This window comes from Macaca thibetana, chromosome 9 (assembly GCF_024542745.1).
Source record: "Macaca thibetana thibetana isolate TM-01 chromosome 9, ASM2454274v1, whole genome shotgun sequence".
NCBI lineage: Eukaryota > Metazoa > Chordata > Mammalia > Primates > Cercopithecidae > Macaca > Macaca thibetana.
In genome coordinates, this window is record NC_065586.1 from 85342539 (window position 1) to 85370184 (window position 27646).

General features: G+C 39.4%; 2 protein-coding genes across 4 annotated transcripts in view; both read left to right on the forward strand.

The window, feature by feature from the left end:
* IFIT1 (interferon induced protein with tetratricopeptide repeats 1) overlaps positions 1–16741 on the forward strand; it is a 41164-nt gene extending 24423 nt beyond the window's left edge. For 2 of the 3 annotated variants that reach the window (XM_050805756.1, XM_050805754.1), the window contains exon 2: positions 15033–16741. In XM_050805756.1, the coding sequence (XP_050661713.1) occupies positions 15033–16464 (1432 nt within the window). In that variant the 3' untranslated portion in view covers positions 16465–16741. Of the gene's footprint in view, positions 1–4615; positions 5182–5284; positions 5468–15032 lie in introns of those variants that run through there. The other variant, XM_050805755.1, reaches the window with a different exon arrangement.
* Positions 16742–19497: 2756 nt separating this feature from the next.
* Positions 19498–27441, forward strand: IFIT5 (interferon induced protein with tetratricopeptide repeats 5). Its single transcript, XM_050805753.1, has 2 exons — positions 19498–20720; positions 23093–27441. The coding sequence occupies exons 1-2, from the start codon at positions 20716–20718 to the stop codon at positions 24534–24536; spliced, it is 1449 nt and encodes a 482-aa protein (XP_050661710.1). The 5' UTR covers positions 19498–20715; the 3' UTR covers positions 24537–27441.
* The last annotated feature ends 205 nt before the right edge of the window (positions 27442–27646 follow it).

The window sequence follows — 27646 nt, forward strand, 5'->3', positions numbered from 1 at the left end:
TTTTGTAATGGTTACCAATAAGAAAAGAGGAAAAAGGAAAGGGACAGCAATAGGAGCCAGACTTCTCTGTGTTTGTTTTTGCAACCATGTCAGTATATTGCCTAATTATAAAACCAAATTTATATTTAGAAAAGCAATTCACATATGTATGCTAAATGTTTTATCAATTAATTGTACTGAAGGCCCTTTTATGCAAAAGAAAATATAAAATAAATGGATGGGTGGATAGAGAAATGAGTGGATGAATAGATATGTAATAAAGTAAATATAGTAATATGTTAACTGTATAATCTAGTTATACAAGTGTTCATTGTAAAATACTCTCAACTTTTCTCTCTGCTTGACCATGTATAATAATAAAATGTTTGGATAAAAAGGGCAAATAGCAGTATCTAAAAAGTACAGCAAACTGAGACAAATGATCCAAAATATGCAGGCAATAGTGGATAAAATCACATAGGGAGGAAGGATTCCAAGTGATTTTAAAATGTGCTATAATTTGACTCTACATGTTTAATAGGATATATAGCTTATTAAAGAAAACATGCAAAAAAATTCCTTTTTTTTTTTTTTTTTTTTTTTTTTTTGAGACAGCGTCTCGCTCTGTCACCTAGGCTGGAGTGCAGTGGCGTGATCTCAACTCACTGCAATCTCTGCCTCCTCGGTTCAAGTGATTCTCTTGCCTCCACCTCCTGAGTAGCTGGGATTACAGGTGGGTGCCACCACCCCAGCTAATTTTTCTATTTTTGGTAGAGACGGGTTTCGCCATGTTGGCCAACCTGGTCTCGAACCCCTGACCTCAGGTGATCCACCCGTCTTGACCTCCCACAGTGCTGGGATTACAGGTGTGGGTCACCACACCTGGCCCCCCAAAAAATTCTTACACTCTACTTAGCACCATTCTGGAGGTGTTTTGTTAATTTTATTATTCAGAGATGGTTGTTGGTGTATTATGTAAGAGATCACGTGAAAAATAACGTTGGTATCGCTTTGAAAAGGAATGTTTAGTTTGGGAGGAAAAATATGTATGTAAGATTTTTTATGTTAAGTAAAAAATTCCAATGTACCTGAGTTTGTAAGATTCATGATATATTTTATTTTCAAAATATATACACAGCATCCATGTCATTTTCCTGGTTTTAATATTGTACTACAGTTATATAAGATGTCACTATTTGGGGAAGTTGGATGAAAAGTACACAGGATCTTTTCTGAAACTTCTTGTGTCTATAGTTGTTTCAAAATATGCCTGAAATGTAAAAACAAAAAACAAAAAACAAAAAACAAAAAAAAACAAACAAAAAAAAAACAGGGCTGATAAAAATTCTAGTAGTACTTGAATAGGTTGCAGTAAACCCAACTGTGGGTCAAGGTGGGCTGAGTGCTCTCGTGGGCTGAGAGGTCTCTTGAAGTTTCATGAGAAGATATGTAAGTCATCAAATCATTTACAACGAAGAATTTCTGGACTCCGAGTCCTCTCTCCATGGATGCGATTGGAAGCAGTTTAGGAAAAATCTCAGAAGCCAACAAAATAGTTTTCATACAGTGGTCAGAACACTGAGAATTCCATTCCTCAGAAAATAGGCTATAGTTAAAAATATCTTTCTGATTGAATACATTCAAAAGAGTATATAACATGTAATTAGCAGAGATATTCCCATTGTTAAATGTTAAATTATAATTTAAAAAAAGAAATATCTAGAACCTGACTTTTATGATTATCTGAAAAAATGTAAGGAAAATCAAAGACGCAGGAAAATGGAAATGGATTGATGACTTCAGTTAAGGCTTTGGTTTTTATGATCCTAGCATGAAAGCATCTTGTATGTCTTTCATGTCACTACAGTGCCTTCATTTAACTATGATTACCAAAAAACAAGTACAGTAGCAACTTCTGCAGTACAAACTGACAGAAAGGATGACTGAGGAGACAGAGAAGCCCAAGGAAGTAGTACCACCTAGGGGCTGAATTTGTTTCTAACAAAAAATCAGCTTTTCATTAGGTAACCAGGTCACTAGATACTATTCTACCTGGTCATTAGCAAGCTGACAAGAGATTTTAGACTACAAGAGATGATCTTGGAAAAGACAGGGGCAACTTCTATGGAGCCCGTTCCTTAATAAGCTGTGATTGGATATTTCAGACCCTTCAACAGAAATGGCTTAGCATCTCTCCATATTATAATTTTAAAAAAAATACACTCAGAATAACATTCTTTTTCCATATCATCCTGTGAATGAAGAGGAGACTGAGGAGCTCATTATCCATTGTGTAGGTGAGGAAACAAGGCATGGAGTAGTAAAATACTGAATCTGGGCCTCACAGAACAGGAAGTGGGTTCAGGGATTGAGTCCTATCTCTCTCAGTCAGAGAATTTCAGACATACAATAGACATTAGGGATAATCGAGGCCCTGGTTCCCGGCGCAGATCTGCATCAAAATCACCTGAAGATTTCTTTCTTTTCTTTTTTTGAGATGGAGTTTCGCTCTTGTTGTCCAAGCTGGGAGTGCAGTGAAATGGCACGATCTTGGCTCACCACAACCTCCACCTCCCAGGTTCAAGCGATTCTCCTGCCTCAGCCTCCCAAGTAGCTGGGATTACAGGCTTGTGCCACCATGCCCGGCTAATTATGTATTTTTAGTAGAGATGGGTTTCTCCATGTTAGTCAGGCTGGTCTCGAACTCCCGACCTCAAGTGATCCGCCCGTCTTGGCCCCCCAAAGTTCTGGGATTACAGGTGTGAGCCACTGTGCCCAGGCTGAAGATTTGTTTTTAATACTGAGCTGGGGGCCTGTACCTAAGGATATGTTCAGATTGGTCTGGGATGGGGCGTAGTTAGCATTATTTTTGAAATTTAACTGACTGATTCTAATGTGCAGTGAGGGTTGAGATCTGTCAACCTATTCCAAATGACTTATCAGCTGAGGAAATTGAGATTCATAGAGGTGAAGCAGTTTGTCATAACTGCTCAGTCCCTTGCAGAGCCCAGCTTAGACTCCTGGGAATGAACACACCACCGAGTGCTGAAATTTCATTTTCTAAAAGTTTTATTCTCTCTGGTTCCCATTTTCTTTATTATCTGTAAACACACACACACACATACACACACGCATACGATTAGCTTTTCTTTGTTAATGTTGTTCTATCCTGTTTCCCTCTTGGGTTTGTTTGTCCCAAAGAGACACTAAGCAAGATTCTGAATACCTAATCAGCCTGGGCCAGAGTCCCATAGAACCAAGACTGCTGCCAAATTCACAGCAATGGCAAGATAAACTTTTTGCTCATATCTCTGTATGCTATCTAGTGCATTGGCAAATTGAAAACCCATTTTTTTTCCCATAAGAATTCCTAGCACTTTGGGAGGCCGAGACAGGCGGATCACGAGGTCAGGAGATCGAGACCATCCTGGCTAACACCGTGAAACCCCGTCTCTACTAAAAAATACAAAAAACTAGCCGGGCGAGGTGGCGGGCGCCTGTAGTCCCAGCTACTCGGGAGGCTGAGGCAGGAGAATGGCGTAAACCTGGGAGGCGGAGCTTGCAGTGAGCTGAGATCCGGCCAGTGCACTCCAGCCTGGGCGACAGAGCGAGACTCCGTCTCAAAAAAAAAAAAAAAAAAAAAAAGAATTCCAAAGACATCTTGCTCCCCAAAAGGAGATGTTTTCTAACTCATCTATTTCAACATTTGCTTGTGGCCTGATCATGTATCTGAGCGCATGACGAAACCTGTCCTATTAGTTCAGAAATTCTTATTTGTGTAGAACTTTCCAACTAGTTGTTGAACTCTCTGTGGAAGCTTACAGAACTGGTGAGAGCTGACGTGGGAAATGAGTCTGGCAGGGAGTTGAGGAGAAATTGTTTAGATCTGGCAGTGTGCCCAGTTAAGTGTTTCCAAAAGGAAAACACTCTTGTACCTGCTCCTCTTCTGCTTCTTATTTTAAAAGACAAAGTAGGTAGCTTTATTTTAAGAAGCATTGTTTTTATTTATTGTTGTTGTTGTTGTTATGATTATTTGAGACAGGGGCTCACTCTGTTGCCCAGGCTGGAGTGCAGTGGTGTGACCACGGCTCACTGCAGCCTCTACCTCCTGGACTCAAGTGAGCCTCCCACCTCAGCTTCCTGAGTAGCTGGGACCACAGACACACACCACCACACCCAGCCTTTTTGTTTGTTTGTTTGTTTGTTTTTTGTAGAGTTGGGGGTCTCACTATGTTGTCCAGGCTGGTCTACAATTCCTGGGCTCAAGTGATCCTCCCACCTTGTCTTCCAAAATGCTGGGACTTACAGGCCTGAGCCAATGCACCTGGACAAAAATCTTTTTTTTTTTCTTTTGAGACAGAGTCTTGCTCTGTCACCAGACTGGGGTGCAGTGGTGTGATCTCGGCTCATTGCAACCTCCACCTCCTGGGTTCAAGCAATTCCCCTTCCTCAGCCTCCCGAGTAGGTGGGACTATAGGCGTGCACCACCATGCCGGGCTAATTGTTTGTATTTTAGTAGAGACAAGGTTTCACCATGTTGGCCAGGATGGTCTCCATCTCCTGACCTCGTCATCTGTTCACCTCGGCCTTCCAAAGTGCTGGGATTACAGGCATGAGCCACCGTGCCCAGCCAAGAATCATTTTTTACTTGATGACTGAAAATAATAAGAATAATCATCACCACTTACTTGCATGCTTCTATGTGCCAAGTAGTTGCTAACTATTTAAACTCAAATTCCATGAACTGTAGTTGAGGTTGTACTGGAATTTGATTCAGAAGACAGTGTCCATGCCGCAGGAATAGAGGGCTCTCTATTCCAAACCATAGCTCCTTGCTTTTACCTCCTGCCTAAGTCATCAGGGGTTAGAAGGCTTTCTAGGTATTGTCCTCTTTCCTTCATTCCTAAACCAGATTGGTTACTTATTTCCATCAAGCTGAAACCAAAAGTAGCAACCAAAAGCCTTATTACTCAATTAAGAGTAGATTTTTAGATTTGATAGTAGATTCCTTCTAAATATAGAAACTGAAAATAGAGCTGCCTCCTTCAATTCTCATTTTTCTGTGTAGTCATCCAGAATCCAGCCACCAACTGCCACAATAGGCAACAACGGACTGATGTTCTTTAGCGACGATGCGAATCTGGATCCAAATGCTGGCCAGTGATTGGGTTTCTGCAGCACTAGAAACATCTATGGTTGCAGGTCTGCAGTTCATCTGTTTTATCAAAATAGAAACAAAGTTTCATTTTCCCCCAAGCAGGAATTCAGCTAGCTTTACTTTCACTTTCTCGTTTCGGTTTCCGAGGTTTCCAACTTGCAAGGACACACCCACAGCTTACACCATTGGCTGCTGTTTAGCTCCCTTATATAACCCTGTCTTGGGGTTTAAACGTAACTGAAAATCCACAAGACAGAATAGCCAGATCTCAAAGCAGCCTGGCTAAGCAAAACCCTGCAGAACAGCTGCCTAATTCACAGCAACCATGAGGTAAGGATTTCTTTGCTTCTCTGCCATAGTATCTAAAATTTTTGAAAAAATGATAATTAAATACTATTTCAACAGGTTAGATCTCAGTGAGGTCAAGTTTTCTAATTCCTCAATTTGAGTATCTGCTTATGGACTGAATGTGTGCATGCATGTGTGTGCACATTCGCACATACATAAATTGTTTAATTAATGCATTTTTAGATTGTTAGTGTGAACTTGAGGAAGCTTACCTCATGCTGTAGCCCAAAGAAGGGGAGGGAAATGGGAAAAGAGTTTTGAAGGAAGGGAGAAAATGATCCCAATCTGAGAGATTCCTTCCCATCAGATTCACTTCTGTCTGATCTGGGGAAGGAATGGACAGCTTGTCTGGGTGGAGGCATTGCTTTCTGCTGGTTTCTTACCACAGAGAAAAAGCAGGACCCACAAGACTTTGAAAGCCTCAGTCTTGCAGCCTCTCTGATGTCTTGTGGGTAATACAGTGGAGATGTGTTAGGAAAAGCTCACAGCCTTCCTCCGTAGGCTTCTGGTCTCACTTTCTGCACTGCTGGCCTCTTACAACAGATTTTCTTAATCAGACTGAGCTTAAGATAAACAGATTGCCTCTTCCCTGGAAAATCCAGGCTCTTGGTATATCCTTGACTGAAGATGATCCACATCTGCTTGGGAAGATCCATATCTTCCTTACCTAAAGGGCTTAACGTGGGAATTCCTCAGCTGATTTAAAAACTGTTACTTAGGCCAGGCAGGGTGACTCATGCCTGTAATTCCAGCACTTTGGGAGGCCAAGGTGAGCAGATCACCTGAGGTCAGGAGCTCGAGACCAACCTGGTCAACATGGTGAAACCCCATCTCTACTAAAAATACAAAAAATTGGGCATGGTGGTACTCAGGAGGCTGAGGCAGGAGAATCGCTTGAACGCGGGAGGCAGAAGTTGCAGTGAGCTGAGGTTGCACCACTACACTCCAGCCTGGGCAACAGAGTGAGACTCCGTCTCAACAAAACAAAACAAAACAAAACAAAACAAAACAAAACAAAACACCATTACTTAATACTGATTTGTAAATTTTCCCCTCAATGCTCCAGTGGTCAAAATTTTGAAGGGGTAAAAATTCCAGAAAATGCACATTACGGGCCTATGATGAACCCTCCTCTGTAAACAGATGGAGTTGCTACTGATAATTAAATCATAATAATATTAAATGTTATAAAGGTAGTTATCACTTTCTGAATTCTTATTAAGTGCCAGCCTGGCTTCTAAAAGTGTTATGTAAATTATTCCTTTTAATTCTCAAAAGATACTTATGAGGCAGGTACTTCCACAGTCATGCATCATGTAACAATGAGGATACACTCTGAGAAATTTAGCTGTTAGGCAATTTCATTATTGTGCAAACATCAAACCTAGATGGTATAGCCTACTGCACGCCTAGGCTATAAACCTGTGCAGCATGTTACTGTACTGAATACTGTAGGCAACTGCAACACAATGGCAAGTATTTGTTTATCTAAACATATTTAAACATAGAAATGGTACAGCAAAAGTGTGGCATTAAAATCTTATAGGACCACCACCAAATATGTGGTCCTTTGTGGACTAAAATATCATTATGCAGTGCATGGCTGTATGATCCTGATTTTACAATAAGGAATCTTAGATTTAGAAATGTTAAGATCACATAGACAATAAGTGGTAGCTTTGAGATACGGATCAGGATCTCTACATTCAATGATATTTCATTAAACCTTTAAATCAGTGTTTCCCAAAGAGTGCCAATGGGGGCTCATGAGATTTTTTCAGATGGCAAACTCGTTTGCTTTTATGTTTTCCTGCTTTTATGTTTATGTCAACATGTACTACAGAAAAAAATATATATATGTATATATAATTTGTAGAATTTTATTCAGTTTAGCAATGTAATTTTTTATTGTGATAAAATACATGTAAAATAAAATTTATCATTTTAATTACTTTAAAGTATACAATTTAGTAGTATTTAGTATATTCATGATACTACTGTTCAATCATCATCACTATCTAGTTCAAGAACATTTTTCTCACTATGTGGAGAAACTCCATAGCCATTAAGCAGTCACTCCCTACTTGCCCCTTTCCCCAGGTCCCAGCAACTGTTAATCTGCTTTCTGTCTCTATGGATTTGCCTACTGTGGATATTTCATATAAATGGAAACACATGCTATGTGGCTATATTGAATTTTTGTAATTTTATATTTCCTAAGCACCCCTTTTTGAATTTTAAGTTGGACTTTCTCATTCCAGAAGCAGGACTCAGTCACCCTTGACACAGTTTCTAGTTCTTCACCTTTTTCCAGTTCCTCAATGTGATTGATCCAGATATCTGCTTTATAGAACTACCTCCTGGTAACCACTTTCCTATAGCATAGCAGGGTATGACCTATTTGACTTGCCCCCACTGACCTCACCCCCCGATATGGACCAGGTAGATGTGCTGCAGTGACCACCTCTCAGTCACAGCATGACCCCTTGGCAAAACTTGCACCTGCTTGCTTTAAACCCACCAAATAGAACTTTCCACAGGAAACCCACCTAGGTGACACCCTGGCCTCCCATAAAGGCTTGGGCCCACATTCCCCACTCGCTGGTTGAGCATGCATGTCCTCAGTGGTTCCCCCTTTCCCATTGGCCCTGCAAGGCATATTGCCCTCTTCTTTCTGGATCTGTAAGTAATAAGCTGCTTCTGTTATTTCACATACTTTTTTTTTCAATTGCCTCCTTTGTATCTCACCTGACCAACACACTCAAACCCAACTTCTTCACGGATCATGGCTTTCCGAGAGAGTGGCTATCTTGGCAGAAATAAACTAAACACATGTCAGGCAAGAACCACAAGGGCATCTGCCCAGTATAAACAAGTTTCCTATAAAAGGGGACACCTAGACATATATCAGACACTTAGACATTAGGCTATTCATCAAAATAAAGAAATACCCCAAGAAAGTCACATTGTAAATATCCATGACCAAATACCCTGGAGGTCTTTCAAGTCAGGGCTATAGATTGTAGCCACTCTCATGAGAGAGACCTCAAGACCAAATTAGGAAAAAAAAATACAACAGTGACCTTTTGGATCAGTTTTTTTCATTTAGTGTAGTGCTGTCAAGGTTTATCCCTGTTGTGTCATGTATCAGTACTTCATTCCTTTTTGTGGCTACATAACATTCCACTTTAGGGATATATTAACATTTTTCTATCCATCAGTTGGTGAACATGTGGGTTGTTTCCATTTTTTGGCCATTATGTATAGTGCTGCGATGAACATCTGTATGCAAGTTTTTATTTGAACACCTGTTTTTAATTATCTTAAGTATATATCCAGATGTGGAACATCCAGGAATGTTTACCCAGGAATGTATCATATGGTAAATATTATGTTTAACTTATTGAGGTACTACCACATTGTTTTCCATGGCAGCTGCATCATTTTACATTTCCACCAGCAATGTATGAGGGTTTCAATTTCTCCACATCCTTATTGTCTTAGTCCTTTTTGTGTTGCTATGGAAGAATAACTGAGGCTGGGCAATTTCTAAAGAAAAAAGGTTTATTTAGCTTACAGTTCCACAGGTTGTACAAGAAATATGGTGCTGGCATCTTCTCAGCTTCTGGTGAGGGCTTTGGTGCTGTGTCAAAACACACTGGAGAAGGTCAAAGGGGAAGCACATACAAAGAGGGTCTAAACCCAGGGGACATCCTGACATTATAACAACCCATTCTCAAAGGACTAATCCATTCCCCTAAGAACCAATCCAGTCTCATGAGAATGAGAATTCACTCACTGCTACTAGAATGGCACCAGGTCATTCATGAGAGACCTACCTGTATGATCTGAACACATCCCACTAGGCCCTACCTCCAAAATTGTGACGCTAGAGATCAAATTTCAGTAGAAGATTTGGTGGGGACAGTCAAACTGTATCAAAACCATAGCACTTGTCAATACTTGTTCACCTATTCTCCTTTTTTAAAATTATTATTGTAGCCAACTTAGTGGGTGAGAAGTGATATCTCATGGTTTTGGTTAGCATTTTTTTAGTGGCTAATGATGTCGAGCATCTTTTCATGTGTTTGCTAGTCCTTTGTGATTATTCTTTGGAGAATTGTCTACTCAAGTCCTTTGCTCATTTTTAAATTGGGTTGCTTGTCTTCTTGTTGATGAGCTATAAGTATACTTACATATATTTCTCCATACATGAGTAATCACACACAAACAAATATATAAGGATTTGGTTCTTTATAAAATAAAAAATAGGGTAGTGTTTTGGACACTTCTTTACAATTCACTTTTCTTGATTAACTGTATATTATGAAAGTCCATCAAACTCAACTAGTTTTGGTCTAATTCATGTAGTCTAGTGGCTACATAATATTCTATGGTATAGATATACTTAATTTATTTAACCATTCCCTGTTAATATTTCCAGTTTGTTGCTAATAAATGCAGTGTTGGTAATGAATATTCTTGAGCATACATCCTTATGTACTGGTGATTTTTTTCTGGGAGATAGATTCTGAGGAGTGGAATTACTTTGTTGAAGGAAATGTAATTTTACTATCATTAATTTTAATTTTGATTTTAAAATTAAATTTTTAATTTTAATTACTTTAAATTTTCATGACTATCATCCGATTGATCTTGAAGGCCATAATAATTCATGGCTTCAGAAATTGTGTCCTCATCCATTTAAACTCTTGCCAATCTGAGTGGAATAAAGTTATAAATTATTGCTTCTTTAATTTGCATTTCTCTAATGACTAGAGGCTAAGGTATCTTTTTTCTTTTTATAGAGACAGGGTCTTACTGTGTTGCCCAGACTGATCTGAAACTTCTGACCTCAAGCAAATCTCCTGCCTTGGCCTCCCAAAGTGCTAGGATTATAGGCATGAGTCATTGTCCTGATCCAGAGCATTTTTTTTTCATATTTATTGGCCATTTATATTTGCTCTTCTACAAATTATCTATTCATATAGATTTGCAGTGGTCTGTTGAACTATACCAATTTGCAAAACACTTTATATATTACAAATGAGAATCTTCTCCATATTAAAAACATTTTCCATATTTTTATTATTTTTCTATTTACTTTGTTTAGAGCACCTTTGCCATAAGTAAATCATAAATTGTTTCATTATGGTAAAACATATATAACATAAAATTCATAATTTTAACTGTTTTTAAGTGCACAGTTCTATGACATTAAATACATTCACTTTTTTGTGCAGCCATGACCACCATCCATCTGCAGAAAATTTTCATCTTCCTAAATTGAAACTCTGTACTCATTAAACAATAATTTCCTATTCCCTCCTCCCCCAGTGTGGAGGATCAGTCAGAGTGATGGGAAAAACTATAGGGAAAGAATGCAAACCTTCTGAAAGCTCAAGGTTCTGCAGAGCCCTGGAGGAGAATAGCTGAAGGCAGCTGTTCTATAACCCTGAGGCAGAGGGCAAGGAGTAGGTACAAGGCAGTGTGGGGGAATTTATCTTAAACAGGCTTGTTTACTTATAAATGTTAATTACGTACAGGTTGTGTTGGCTCCAGGTTTTCGGCATTGTGCCTGCACTGAATAAAAGTAAGCATCTCCAGCTTCTCGGAGATGTTCTCTGGCCATTAGAGCCAGGCAGTCACCTCGCTGCTTTTACACTGCATACCTGTGTCTGAGTACTCATTTCATCCGTCAGCCAGGGTCTGCGGGACAGACCCGGCACCCCAGTCCCTGTTAATCACTGTTCTACTTTCTGTCTTTATGAATGTGGCTACTTTAGGTACCTTATATAAATTGAATCATACAATATTGTCCTTTTGTGACTGGCTTATTTCACTTAACACAATACCTTCAAAGTTTATCCATGTTGTAACATTTATCAGAATGTCTTTTCTTTTTTAAGGCTGAATATTCCATTGTATGTATATACCACATTTTGTTTATCCATTCATCCATCAATGGACACTTAAGTTGCTCCTGCCTTTTGCTGTGTGAATAATGCTGCTATGAATATGGACAAAAAAATATCTGCTTGAGTCCCTGCTTTCACTTCTTTTTGGGTATAAAACCAAAAGTGGAATTGCTGGATCAAATGGTAATTCTATGGCTAATTTTTTTGAGGAATTACCATAACATTTTTCACAGCACTTGCCCCCTTTTACATTCCTACTAGCAGTGCACAAGTGTTTCCATTTCTCTAGATTCTCACCGATATTTGTTATTTCCTGTTTTTTTTTTTTTTTAAATAATAGCTAACCTAACAGACATGAAGTGGTATCGCATTGTGGTTTTTATTTGCATTTCACTAATGATTAGTGATATTGAGCACCTTTGCATATGCTTATTGGCCATTTCTATATTTTCTTTGGGGAAATGTCTATTTAAGTCCTTTGCCCATTTTTTTAATCGTTGTTTTTTGTTGCTAAGTTGTAGAGTTTCTTTATCTATTCTGTATATTAATCCCTTATCAGATACACGATTTGCAAATATTTTATTTCATTCTGTGATTTGTCTTACCACTCTGTTGATAGTATCCTTCCATGCATAAAAGTTTTTAATTTTGGTGAAGTCCAGCTTAACTATTTTTACTGTTATTGCCTGTGATTTTGGTATCATATCTAACGAATCATTGCCAATTGCCAAATACAATGTTGTGAAGATTTTTCCTTCAGTTTTCTTCTGAGTTTTATAATTTTAGGTCTTACATTTAGGTCTTTCATCCATTTTGAGTTAATTGTTATATATGGCATAAAGTAAGGGTCCAATTTTACCCTTTTTCATCTATATATCCAGCTTTCCCACATTGTTTATTGAAAAAACCATCCTTCCCCCATTAGATGGTCTTGACATTCTTACTGAAAATCATTCCACCATTGTTATGGACTGAATTGTGCACTCCCAACCCACCCCTACCCAAATTCTTACGTTAAAGCCTTAACCCTCTTATGTTGAACTGTTATTTGGAGATAGAATCTAAAAAGAGGTAATAAAGGTTAAATAAAATCACAAGAACAAGGCCTTAATCCAACAGAGCTGGTATCCTTAGACACCAAAACTCACACTCTTTCTCTCTCTGCCACCGAGGAAAGGCCACTTTAGGATGCAGCAAGAAGGAGCCATCTGCAATCCAGGAAGATATTCCTTGCCAGCAATCAAATTGGTTGTCACCTTCATCTAGGACTTCTAGCCTCCAGAACTATAAGAAAATTAATTTCTGTTGTTTAAGACATCCACTCTGTTATATTGAGTTATGACATTCTGAGCTAACTAATACAGCCAGATAAGTAAGGGTTTTTTTTCAGGGCTTTCTATTCTATTTCACTGGTCTATACATCTGTCTTTATGTCAATGCTGTAATGTTATGATTACTGTAGCTTTGTAGTAAGTTTTGAAATCAGAAATTGTGAGACATCTAACTTTGTTCTTCTTTTTCAAGATTGCTTTGGCTATTTGAGATCCCCTGAGATTTCATATGAATTTTATGTTGAATTTTTCTATTTCTGCAAAAAATGTCATTGGGATTTTTATAAAGATTGCATTGAATTTGTAGATCACTTTGAGTAGTATTGGATAGTATTGACATCTTAATATTATGTCTTCTAATCCACTAAATGTCTTCTAATCTTCTAAAGAACAGAGGTTGTCTTTCCATTTATTTATAGCTTCTTTAACTTCTTTTAGCAGTCTTATAGTTTCCAGTGTACGAGTCTTTTGCCTCCTTGGTTAAGTTTATTGCTAAGTATTATATTCTTTTTGATGCTATTGTAAATGGGATTGTTTTCTTAATTTCCTTCTGGGATTTTTTAATTGTTACTGTATAGAAATATGACTGATTTTTCATGTAGATTTTGTATCCTGCAGTTTTGCTGAATTTATTTGTTAATGTGTAGAATCCTTAGAATTTTCTGTATATAAAATTATGCCATTTGTGAACAGAAATAATCTTACTTCTTCCTTCCTTTCCAACTTGGATGTCTTGTATTTCCTTTTCATTCCTAATTGCTCTGACTAGAACTTCCAATACTATGTTGAATAGAAGTGGTGAAAGCAGCATCTTCCCTCATTCCTGATGGTGGAGGAAAAGCTTTCATTTCTTCACCATTGAATATGATACTAACTGTAGGTTTTTCATATATGGCTTTAATTGTGCTGAGATCATTCCCCTCTATTAGTAGTCTGTAGTCTGTCGAGTGTTTTTTTCATAAAAGATGTTGAATTTTGTCAAATGCTTTTTCTGCGTCACTTGAGATGGTCATGTATTTTTTCCCTTCATTCTGTTAATGCGATATATTACATTGATTAATTTTTGTATATTGAACTATCCTTTTATATGAAAGTCTCCATTTAGATGACTTTTTTTTTTTTTTTTTTTTTTTTTTGAGACTGAGTTTCACTGTGTTACCTAGGCTGGAGTGCAGTGGTGCAATCTCAGCTCACTGCAACCTCTGCCTCTCAGGCTCAAGCGATTCTCCTGCCTCAGCCTCCCAAGTAGCTGGAACTACAGGCATGCACCACCATGCCCAGCTAATTTTTTTTTTTTTTTTTTTTTTTAGTATTTTGAGTAGAGACCGGGTTTCACCATGCTGGTCAGCTGGTCTCAAACTCCTGACCTCAAATGATCTGCCTGCCTCGGCCTCCCAAAGTGTTGAGATTACAGGCATGAGCCACTGCAACCAGCCTATATGACATTCTTGAAATGACAAAATTACAGAGATGAAGAACAAATTAGTGGTTACCAAGGATTAGGGGAGTAAAGGTGAAGAGGTGACAGATGTGACCATAAAGGGGTAATATGAGGGAAATGTGATAATGAAGACTAGTTTCTTTTCATTATCAAAATGGTGGTCTCATAGGTTTACTCACGTGAAAAAAATGACATAGCACAATACAAAAGCATTGTTGTACCAATGTCAATTTTCTAGTTTTGAACTATTGTATTATAGTTGTATAAGATAGAATCACTGGAGAAATTGGGTGAGGGATACACTGGATCTCTGTACTATCTTTGCAACTTTCTGTGAATCTATAATTATTTCCAAGTAAAAAAATGAAAAAAAATTAAAACCCTGGTCAAATATTCTCTCTTTCATGTGGTCTTAATTTGTTGCATTCCATGCAGAGTAAGGTCCTAAAGTCAATGTTTCCTAAGGTTCTGCATTTCTAACTGACCTCTATCCTAATTATCTTAATATTAAAATAAGAAACTCTTATATAGCATATAATATGCTCTCAGTGCTTTACACATATAAGTTTACTAATCCTCACCAAACCCAGTGTGATAAATACCATCATTATCTCCATTCTACAAATAGGACTCAAGTACAGAATAGTTACTTGGCTGGCAATTGCTCTAGCTAGCCTATGAAGCCAAGCAAACAATATCAACAGTCCATGAATAACTTAAAAATACATTAACTTTAATGAAATCTAAGTAAGTGTGATCCTTTCAAGGATAAGTACTAAAATACAAGGTGTCTTATCTGATGTTTTTCTTCTGGCTGTTCCTCACCTAACAAAGAAAATCTGTTTTTGTTTTTACAGTACAAATGGTGATAATCATCAGGTCAAGGATAGTCTGGAGCAATTGAGATGTCACTTTACATGGGAGTTATTCATTGAAGATGATGAAATGCCTGATTTAGAAAATAGAGTCTTGGACCAGATTGAATTCCTAGACACCAAATACAATGTGGGAATACACAACCTACTAGCCTATGTGAAACACCTGAAAGGCCAGAATGAGGAAGCCCTGAAGAGCTTAAAAGAAGCTGAAGACTTAATGCAGAAAGAACATGCCAACCAAGCAAGTGTGAGGAGTCTGGTGACTTGGAGCAACTTTGCCTGGGTGTATTACCACATGGGCAGACTGGCAGAAGCCCAGGCTTACCTGGACAAGGTGGAGAACATTTGCAAGAAGCCTTCAAATCCTTTCCGCTATAGAATGGAGTGTCCAGAAATAGACTGTGAAGAAGGATGGGCCTTGCTGAAGTGTGGAGGAAAGAATTATGAGCGGGCCAAAGCCTGCTTTGAAAAGGCGCTTGAAGGGGACCATGAAAACCCTGAATTCAGCACTGGGTATGCGATCTCTGCCTATCGCCTGGATGGCTTTAAATTAGCCACAAAGGGTTACAGGCAGTTTTCTTTGCTTCCCCTAAGGCAGGCTGTCAGTCTAAATCCAGACAATGGATATCTTAAGGTTCTCCTTGCCCTGAAGCTTCAGGATAATGGACAGGAAGCTGAAGGAGAAAAGTACCTTGAAGAAGCTCTGGCCAACATGTCCTCACAGACCTACGTCTTTCGATATGCAGCCAAGTTTTACCGAAGAAAAGGCTCTGTGGATAAAGCTCTTGAGTTATTAAAAAAGGCCTTGCAGGAAACACCCACTTCGGTCTTACTGCATCACCAGATAGGGCTTTGCTACAAGGCACAAATGATTCAAATCAAGGAGGCTACAAAAGGGCAGCCTAGAGGGCAGAATAGAGAAAAGATAGACAAAATGATAAGATTAGCCATATTTCATTTTGAATCTGCAGTGGAAAATAAGCCCACATTTGAGGTGGCTCATCTAGACCTGGCAAGAATGTATATAGAAGCAGGCAATCACAGAAAAGCTGAAGAAACTTTTCAAAAACTGTTATGCATGAAACCAGTGGTAGAAGAAACAATGCAAGACATACATTTGCAGTATGCTCGGTTTCAGGAATTTCAAAAGAAATCAGAAATCAATGCAATTATCCATTATTTAAAAGCCATAAAAATAGAACAGACATCATTCATAAGGGATAAAAGTATCAATTCTTTGAAGAAATTGGTTTTAAAGAAACTTCAGAGAAATGCATTAGATCTGGAAAGCTTGAGCCTCCTTGGATTTGTCTACAAATTGAAAGGAAATATGAATGAAGCCCTGGAGTACTATGAGCGGGCCCTGAGACTGGCTGCTGACTTTGAGAACTCTGTGAGACAAGGTCCTTAGGCACCCAGATATCAGCCACTTTCACATTTCATTTCATTTTATGCTAACATGTACTAATCATCTTTTCTGCTTACTGTTTTCAGAAACATTATAATTCACTGTAATGATGTCATTCTTGAATAATTACATCTGATAAAATATTAGTTGCAGTCAACAATTAGTGAAACAATGTGTGTGTGCATGTAAGAAAGAGAGAAATCATTTGTATGAGTGCTATGTAGTCGAGAAAAAATGTTAGGTAACTTTGTAGGAAATAAAATATTGGACTTACACTAAATGTTTAATTCATTCATTTTATTGTGAAATAAAAATAAAATCCTTAGCTCCTCCATCAACTGAACAGACCCTTTTGGCCAAGGAGACCCCAGAAACCTTAAAAACTAAGTTTCCCAACCATGACGAGATGAGAGATCATTCACACCTCATTATATTCCCTCCCTTGCTAACTGCCATTGGACTTTTTCCACTGAGTTAAACAGAAACCCATGGAAAACAAAGAACAGAAGACTCACTCCTTGGCTGACATCACCTAGCTCACTCCACCTAGCACCACGGCCAGACTCCCTTCCCCTCTTGTGGGTTCCACATGACAACTGATCAGCCTTCCCTCCTGATAAGTGACCACCGCCCACAGACTGGTTCTGGCCAGTCCATGAAGGCTGCACACAGGGTGCCTCAATGTCCTTTGTTTCACCTTTTGACATGTGAAGCCTAATTTTGCTGCATTTTAATGTTAAGTCTCCACCATAAAGTGAACACAGAATGCTTGTAACATACATGCTTGTGTACCACTCTTCTGTGACTGCTCCTCATGAACATTCATAGCCCCCCATAACCTGTTAAATATGTGTGTCCAGCCAACCTACCAAGCATAAAACTTCTGTAATACCCTCCCTCACTCCAAGAGCCTGCTTTTGGTTGCTGTGATAGGCTCTGTTTCCCAGGCTGCAGGTTGTGGGAGAGGAGGCTGCAGTGGCTCATGCCTGTAATCACAGCACTTTGGGGGGATGAGGCAGGAGATCACCTGAACCCACGAATTCAGGAGCGGCCTGGGCAACGGCAAAACCAACCATCTCTATAAAAAATGCAAAAACTTAGCTGGGTGTGGTGGCGTGCAACTGTAACTGCAGTTCCAGCTACTCAGGAGGCTGAGGTGGGTGGATTGCTGGAGCCGGGGAGTTTGAGGCTGCAGTGAGTCTTGCCACTGCACTCCATTCTGGGTGATAGAACGAGACCCTGTCTCAAAAAAAAAAAACACAAAAAAAGTTTTCTCCAAATGTACACTGCTTGTGATTTTATGGCAACATCATCAACAAATAGCTTTCAGTGCAAGAAACCAAAAGTACTGTAATACACAGGCAAATATTCTTCCCAAACCTCATGCTGTTTACAGTCTAGCGAGAAACACAGATAGCAGTACACAGTCAATTAAAGGTTAGCTTTCTCCATGAAGATGTTTCAGGTTTAATTCAACGTGAAAGTGTTCCAAGGAGTTTATCTTGTTTTATGCCATTTTATTTGAAGCACTATTTACCAAGTCATTTGCTGATATTAATCTAGTTAAATCAAGAAATATTACATGAAAGGTTGCTAAATAATCAGAGATCATTGGTAACAATCACCTTTGATTATAAATAATCATATTTTATTGAAAGGCAATGCACAACACATAATATTATAAGAAGGAAAAAATAAAGAAGCAATGTTTTTGAGCTTTCGTTCTTGTATATGTTTTAGGGGAGAATGTATTAGCTTCCTGTAGTGGCTGTGATAAATTACCACAAATTTGGTGACTTAAAATTTCACAGATTTATTATCTTACAGTTCTGGAGGTCAGAAGCCTGAAATGGGTTTCAATGAGCCAAAGTCAAGGTATTGACACAGCTACACTCCTCCAGAGGCTCTAGGCCTTTTCCAACTTCCAGAGGCTGCCTGAATTATTTCACCCACCTTCAAAACCTACAGTGTAGTAGCTTCACATCTCTCTCTCTCTGCTTCCTTCTTCACATCGCCTTCTCTCCTCTGACTCTTTTGCCTCTTTCTTCTAAGGACCCATCAGGTCCACCTGGACAATCCAGGACTACAGAGCACCCCAAGAAAATCTGCAAATTTTGGGCTTCCAATCCATTTTGCTTCAATTATTTAATATTGTTACTCCTTCCAGTAGATACTGATTTCATCCATTGTCCTGACAGAGATTATGGCACATCTCAAATTAAATGCTAAATTTTCACTGGAAGTACATTTTTTGCTTCAACTTTTATTTTAAATTCAGGGGTACATGTTCAGGAGGTTCAGGTTTGTTACATAGGTAAACATGTGCCATGGTGGTTTGCTGAACAGATCATCCCATCACCAACATATCATCCCATCACCTAGATATTAAGCCCAGCATCCCTTAGCTGTACTTCCTGATGTTCTCCCTCCCACCAACCCCACCTCCAACAGGCCCCAGTGTGTGTTGTTCCCCCCTGTGTCCATGTGTTCTCATCATTCAGCTCCCACTTATAAGTGAGAACATGCAATGTTTGATTTTCTGTTCCTGCATTAGTTTGCTGAGGATAATCATCGGAAATACTTGCTCTGTATTTAGATTTCATAAAATTTGCAACTTAAAAAGTAGATTCGTGTACCTAAGTTTTTCCAAATATTCTTTAAAGTTTTCTATTAACTTATCAGTTTTTAAATTTATATTAAATTAAAAATCAGGTCTTTAATAGCCACATGTGACCAGCAGTTTCTGTATATGACAGTACAACTGTTAGAAGTGATTGCCTTAGGCACTAAGTCTTCAGGCACTAAGTCTTAGGGGGTGGGGTGCCAAGAAGCTCAGTGATCAAGGTAGACAATATTTCAATGCAATATGTTTTTAAAAATTCAAAATCAGGCCAGGGATGGTGGCTCATGCCTGTAATCCCAGCACTTTGGGAGGCCAAGGTGGGTGGAACAATGTTTAAGGATTAGAAAAATGTTTGAGCCCAGGTGGTGGAGACCAGCGTGGGCAACATGGCAAAACCCCACCTCTACAAAAAATAAAGTAATGAGCCCGACATGGTGGTGGACACCTGCAGTCCCAGCCACTCAGGAGGCTGAGATGGGAGGATCGCATAAGCCCTGGAGGTTGAGGCTGCAGTGAGCTGTGATCTCACCATTGCACTCCAACCTGAGCGACAGAGTGAGACCCTGTCTCAAAAAAAAAAAAAAAAAAAAAAAAAAAAAAAAAAATCAAAATCAATGCAAAAGGTGAATTACGGACAGGATATTGAGATTTTGAATACAGACATTAACTCAATAAGGGTAAGGCCGGAGTCTGTTTTCTTTATTGTTATATTGACAGTACTTTGAACAAAGTCTGGCTCTTACAGTTGTTTGTCAACATCTGCCGAATGAATTCAGAGGGGACAAAATGTTTAAGGTATGGGTGGGTGTTTGACATTTTCTGCCTAGATCCCAATACCACTCTCGTCTTTATTGGGTACTCATTACACAAAGCACCATTGGCGAAGGTTGGAAGAGAAGCACTCTCCTACGATTGTGGGTAGGAGTGGATTTTTAAAGCTATTTGGCAATATCCGTCAAAACTTAAAATGTATATAGATTTTAACTCCAAATTTCTCTAGCTTACACCCAACAGAAATAACAGCATAGATGTACAGCATTGCCGTGTTTCTTGTTGAATCAAAAGACTGCAGTGGAAGCAGGGACTTCAGTTTCCGCCTGTAATCCCAGCACCTTGGGAGGCAGAGGCGAGTGCATCGCTTGAGATCACGACTGAGTGACACAGTGAGACCCTGTCTCAAATAAACAAAGAGTTAAACGGGCAGCACGCGAACTCAGCGGACTCAGAGAGGCAGATAAGAGCGGAGACCAAAGTGCAGGAGCCCAGCTGCAAATTCAACTCCGAAAAACCCTGGACTCCGCAAACGTCTGGCCGCGGCTCTTGAGCTCTTCTATTAAGTTTCGGTTTCTGAAGCTTCGTTAAGTTTCCATTTCTTAAGTTTCGTTTTCTGAGAGCTCGGGCATCACAGTCAATTTCCAGTTTCCTCTTCTAGCTGGGGCTGGGGTACCTCCTTTAACAAAGACAGGCCGCGCGGCCGACTCCCAGGGCTGCCGCGGCCTGGCGGGCGCGCGCGCGCACGCGCACGCGCACCCGCCCTCCCACTGCGCGGCTGCCCTCGGTCCCAGGTGCTGAGGAGAGAGAGAGCGCGCGAGGGACTGCGCCGCCCTGACGGCCTGCAGAGCGTTGCCATCATGAGGTAAGAGTATTCCTCTGCCTCTCCTCCCAAGCCCCGGGTTGGCCTTTGTTTCAAACCGGGCATCTTTTATTCATTTCCAGCGCAATTCTGCGGCCTTTTCAGGGGCCAAGCCCCTCGCGCCCGGCAGCCAGGCATCTGCGTTGGGGACCCTCCCCAGGCGCTCTGTCCCGGCGCACGGCGTCTGAAGTCGGGCCTATCGGGGAGGGTGGCCGAGTGGACGCTTCTCCGGAGTCCGGTCCCTCTCGAGCGCCTGAGGAGGCCAGTCAGGGAGGAGGAACAGGAGATGCTCCCCGGCAGCCTGCCCCATCCCTGGCGTCTGCGGTCGGGACTGTCAGGGCGTGTGCCGGGCGACGCTCCCCCAGGAGGCCTGTCCACCCCGCGCGACCCGACGGCTTTTCTCGGAAGCTGCGACGGAGACCGTGCGGGGCACGCGGACGCCGCCTCCGGGAAACTGGTCAGAGCCTGCAGAGCCCCCGGGGCCGTTCCGGGGGCAGCTGCTACATGCAGAGTCTCCTTAGGCCCTATCGCGTGCCTCTCTTTCCAGCTGCCATTCCCTCGGTGTGGCATACGCGGTTTCGCCGCAGCCCTCCGGGTGTCACATTCGCCTGCCACTGCCATTTTGCCTTTCTGATTTCTGGGTCTGAGTTCTTCCCTTCCGGGGAGCTACCTCTGTACCAAGCACAGATTGTTATCATCCCACCCAATCCGCTATTTTATGAGGATTTCTTTATCTGACTCCTTTACTGATTCAGTATGATGGCGTCCTTTTCTTAATCATTTTGTATCCCCAGGGGCTAGTACCCTGCCCTGCACGTGGTTAGTGAACCTTCCGCATTTAATGAGTTGAGGAATAAGAGGTTAAGGTTAAGGTCTTGGGCTCTAAAAGCAGATAGTCCCTTGTTCTAAATCCTGACTGAGCTCCTACTAGTTGAGTGACCCCAAAGTTTCTCAAACTCTGTGAGTCTGTTCCTTATCTGTAAAAATTAATGGTGACCATCTCTTGGGACTGTGGAAAAGGACAATAATAAATCCTAGCAATTGACTGCTTAGCACATAATTCTTGCACAATAAATGTTAACTATTCTCATTATTATAAGTTAAAAAAAAGTTTAAGTGCCACCCACACATCTAACTTTTTTTTGAGATGGAGTCTCGCCCTGTCACCCAGGCTGGAGTGCAATGGCTCAATCTCGGCTCACTGCAACCTCCGCCTCCCGGGTTCAAGCGATCCTCTTGCCTCAGTTTCCCTTGTAGCTGGGATTACAGGCGTGCGCCACCACTCATGGATAATTTTTTGTCTCTTTAGTAGAGACGGGGGTTTCACCATGTTGACCAGGCTGGTCTCGAATTCCTGACCTCGTGATCTGCCGGTCTCAGCCTCCCAAAGTGTTGGGATTATAGGCGTGAGCCACTGTGCCTGGCCACATGTAACATTTTTAAGAAAGGAGAGTGCTATCAGGATGGGGCTTAAAAAAAAAAAAAAAAAAAAAAAAAAAAAAAAGAGGGTGGTGTGCACCGTACATATGCAGGATGGGGAGGAAAAGGGCTGGGCCCCATTGGGGACTGTCCCCCAAGGACAATGAAAGACTGCTTCTTCCTAGCAGAAGAACAGAATTACTGAAAGATACCCTCTTCTGATGCAATAGCTTCTCTCTTATCAGCTTCCCAGAGACAGAGTTACAAAATTAAGTAGACAAAGTTTAAACAGTAAAAATTCTCATGGTGTCCAGTTGTGCATAAATTCCAGAGCCTGGACAAACCACTTCAGTACCTGATTGAATGTCCCTTTGAGATCTTACAACCACATTCATAATACCTGAGCAGCCCTCCTCATCCTCCTTGGGCTGAGCTGGTAGAGACCTTCAAAACAAGCGTTTGTTTTAGGCAGAGGGCTGGTAAAGCAATATTGTGGATTTGAGCAGACTGTAAGGACATGGCATGTCTTGCCCATGTTTTTGGTACAGTTATACTAGAGAAAGGAACAATTACCAAGGAACAATTTTACCAGGTTTCCTAGTCAGAATCAGTACTCAATACAGAAATGGAATTTTCATATTAATTATTGAATATGTATATCTTTATTCCTAATTTTCAGTGGTTTAGTGATTGCCAAAAGGAAATAGATGCATGTAATACAGAAAGCTCTGTCATCTCTCCAGAACTGTTTTTGCAATAAATAGTGAGAATTTAAATGAAATATTTCTAGGACATAACTGTACATAGAAGAAACTCTTAAGTTATGGGAACCTAATGCTTTAACTGTAAGATCAAATAGGGATAAAATTAGTTGTTATGCAAAGAACAATATTTAAGGTTTAGAAAATTATTTCTTGTATTTCTTCAAAAATTAAAAAGTATTTTATCTTTGACAGTGAAATTCCTAAGGACCCCTTGAAGGCCATTCTGTTGGAGTTAGAATGTCATTTTACATGGAATTTACTTAAGGAAGACATTGATCTGTTTGAGGTGGAAGATACAATTGGGCAACAGCTTGAATTTCTTACCACAAAATCTAGACTTGCACTTTATAACCTATTGGCCTATGTGAAACACCTAAAAGGCCAAAATAAAGACGCCCTTGAGTGCTTGGAAGAAGCAGAAGAAATAATCCAGAGAGAACACTCAGACAAAGAAGAAGTACGAAGCCTGGTCACTTGGGGAAACTATGCCTGGGTGCATTATCACATGAACCAGCTTGAGGAAGCTCAGAAGTATACAGGTAAGATAGGGAATGTCTGCAAGAAATTGTCTAGTCCTTCTAACTACAAGTTGGAGTGTCCTGAGATTGACTGTGAGAAAGGGTGGGCACTCTTGAAATTTGGAGGAAAGTATTATCAAAAGGCTAAAGCGGCTTTTGAGAAGGCTCTGGAAGTGGAACCTGACAATCCAGAATTTAACATCGGCTATGCTATCACAGTGTATCGGCTGGATGATTCTGATAGAGAGGGGTCTGTAAAGAGCTTTTCTCTGGGGCCTTTGAGAAAGGCTGTTACCCTGAACCCAGATAACAGCTACATTAAGGTTTTTCTGGCACTGAAGCTTCAAGATGTACATGCAGAAGCTGAAGGGGAAAAGTATATTGAAGAAATCCTGGACCAAATATCATCCCAGCCTTATGTCCTTCGTTATGCAGCCAAATTCTACAGGAGAAAAAATTCCTGGAACAAAGCTCTCGAACTTTTAAAAAAGGCCTTGGAGGTGACACCAACTTCTTCTTTCCTGCATCACCAGATGGGACTTTGCTACAGGGCACAAATGATCCAAATCAAGAAGGCCACACACAACAGACCTAAAGGAAAGGATAAACTAAAGGTTGATGAGCTGATTTCATCTGCTATATTTCATTTCAAAGCAGCCATGGAACGAGACTCTATGTTTGCATTTGCCTACACAGACCTGGCCAACATGTATGCTGAAGGAGGCCAGTATAGCAATGCTGAGGACATTTTCCGGAAAGCTCTTCGTCTGGAGAACATAACTGATGATCACAAACATCAGATCCATTACCACTATGGCCGCTTTCAGGAATTTCACCGTAAATCAGAAAATACTGCCATCCATCATTATTTAGAAGCCTTAAAGGTCAAAGACAGATCACCCCTTCGCACCAAACTGACAAGTGCTCTGAAGAAATTGGCTACCAAGAGGCTTTGTCACAATGCTTTGGATGTGCAGAGTTTAAGTGCCCTAGGATTTGTTTACAAGCTGGAAGGAGAAAAGAGGCAAGCTGCTGAGTACTATGAGAAGGCACAAAAGATAGATCCAGAAAATGCAGAATTCCTTACTGCGCTCTGTGATCTCCGACTTTCCATTTAAATACATATTCTAGGAAATTAGCTCTAAGTTTTTCCCTCCGTTTTGGGTTCTTCTGGTTTTTTTTTTGTTTGTTTTTTTGTTTTAATCCATTGTTTATTATAGAACTAATATTTATTGAATAGTTATTGTGTACCAAGCATTGTGCTAAATACTTTATATGCATTATGATGAATCTTGTGTAGTTTTCTTTTTCTTTTTAATTAAAATACTATAATCCGTTGAGAAAATAGCAATATTCTAGCTATTGTAACTTAATGGTATGGCCATTAGATCTGAGCTTTTTATCTCTGCTCTTTGTAACACTTTGCAGATTACATTTTGGCAAATTTCTCATATTATGTAGTAAATATATTCCTATGTAAACCTTTGATACCTAGATCAGGAATACTCTTCCAGGAGTACAAAATTACATTATTAATAGTTAAGCTCTTAACTATGTAGTTTGCAAAAGACAGCACTTTTTAGTTACAGATGTTTTGACTTTGATGAGGATATTTAGCTATCAATCTAATAGTCACCTAAAATATCTTTTTTGTTGGAAAAAAGTTTATAATAAAAAAGTTTGTTATCTCTAGTGACTTCAATAAAATGAAAAAACTAGAAGAGAAGAAAAAAGATTTCCTCAAATTTTAAATATGTAACTTCAGGGATTCAATCCCCAAATGTTTATTAAGTAGTTAGAAATAATTATGTGGGAAAACAATAAATAATGGAAAATAGTGAGTCTCAAATTGTTGTTTTTTTTTTTTACTAAAAAAAATCTGCAATGAATCTATATGCAATTAATTTTATTCCTTCCAGCCAAAATTACAATATTTTTAGGTTAAAATTATTGAGATATAAAGCAGCCATTGGGAAATTGGGAGAAATGATAAACAAATGGAAAAAGAAGATGTCCCTAACCTACCCCCATAGATGACCAATATTTCAGTGTACTAATTTGGAATCTGTTCTGAATAGCGTTTTTATACCCTCAATTTCTGGCCTTTGGCTATTTTAGCATTTCAAAGTGACTTCTATGAAGCTTTTTTTTTTAATGTGAAATTTTCAGAGTGTTGTTTTTTTCATGTAGATACTCCAGGAAGAGTTAAGCATGGCTTTCAGTTTTAATATCCACTTTCAGGGGTTACTGCTTGAGGGCTTTTATCCCAGGGGACTTTTTAATTTGGATGTTACTTAATGTGGCTTATCTAATGTAGTTTCTTTGATTATGTGGCTTATCTAATGTAGTTTCTTTGATTATAGACTACACAATTATGTACCATCACAGTATTAGTGGAAACGTACCATGTGATTTAATTCTCCATTCCTCCAATGTAACTCTTAAAATTATTATGTAAGTGTGTGTTTTACTTTTTGTTTTTTATTATCTTTAAAATTTCTATTATGGTTTGATTGTTATAAAAATAATGAATTCTCATTGTAAATTTCCAAAAAAAAATTACAAAAATATGTAAATTTAAAAATGAGAGCAGTCCCTTTACCCTACCACAGTTTCACACCCTCAAGGTAAACTTATAACAATTTGATATGTATCCTTCCAGATCTTTTTTCTATACGTAGTCAGACATACATATATACTGCAGTGTATCTCATGTATTAATTTTTTTAATCTTTTGTTTTACTTAATTCTGTTTATTATTATTATGTTTGAGCTATTAAGGAAGAACAAGGAAGGGAATGATCTTTTCTCAAGAATTTCAGAAAGTCAGCACTGAAGTCCTGACCTATCAGTAGACACATTTGTCCCTTTGAAATATTTTAGGATATTCTAGCAAAGCAGGCCATTTCTCCCACCTGAAAGTACATAACTTCCATCGCTTGCTACGTAATTCAAAAAACTCACATTCAGGGATTACTCAGACAGTTAATCATAGAAAAGATTATTTGCTTCATCATTTAACTTGTTTTTATAAATCAGAGCTGTGTTCATACACAGAAGGGGCCTGAGATTTCTGCCCTTTAAACAAACTAACAGGTGAGGATGCTGCTGCTGTTCTAATTACATTTTGAGTAGTAATGTCTACAATATTGTTCCTCAAACTTGGCTACATATTGGAATCACCTAAAAAGTTAAAACAAAACATGGATGTCTGGGTCCCACCCCATAGAGAATGACTCACTTGGCATGGGGTGCAGTCCAGGCATCATGATTTTTAGATTTTCCAGTTGGAACTTGTGCAGCAAAGTTTGGGAGCTACTGATCTACAATGTGAAAAGTAAGTATAAATGGAATAAAATTAATTAGGCTAATAGGCTTAAACCAGGAAATCCTAAGTTCCTTGAATATCCGGTTTGCATTTGGACTCCTCATCTTGTACTTGGTATATAATACTCTAATAAAAGCTGCCTGAGTTGAATTGTATATTGTCCTACACCTACCTCTGAAAGCTGCCCTTACCAACTGACTCAAAGTCTCTGAAATGGGTCCAAATCCTACTTAGTTAGATGAACTCATCCTGTCAAGCCTGATGAAGAATCCTATGATTCCAGGCCCAAGTTATTTTCTTGCCTATTAGACAAACTTATAAATATGCCCAGAAAAGTGGCTGTGATTGCTATTCAGGGTAATTTGGCCCTTCCGGAAAAGAAGTGCCTCCTCTCCAAATCTTGAAGGTGCTCTTGGAAACTATTTCATTCAGCACTAAAGGTACTCTCCCTGACTCATAAAAGCTGAGAAAAGTCCTTTCAACAAATGACAAATCAGCTGGCAGAAAAACTGGCTTCCCGTCATGGAGCTCTTAAAGATATTTGCTGTCCTCTCTGGGTGCCCAAATAGTCTTAGCAGTTGATCACATGCTATCAGCCAGAGTTTCAAAAGCAATATAAACTGTCACTGTTTCTTTCTAGATTGAGTCAACGATGCAGATTACTTCAGTTCAGGAACAACCTTGTAGACAACACAGAACTTTAAAATCAGAAGAACCTTGAGAAAATCCCTACTCCAACCAACTTTATTGATATGAAAATTGACACCAGAACTGGTGATATGACTTAAGATACCACAACTAATTTGTGGACCATAATTTCTTTCTCCTGGCTGCTGGTTCAGTAGCACTTACGCCCATTTTATAGTTTCTACCGGGAATCATTTGTTGTAGGCTAAACAT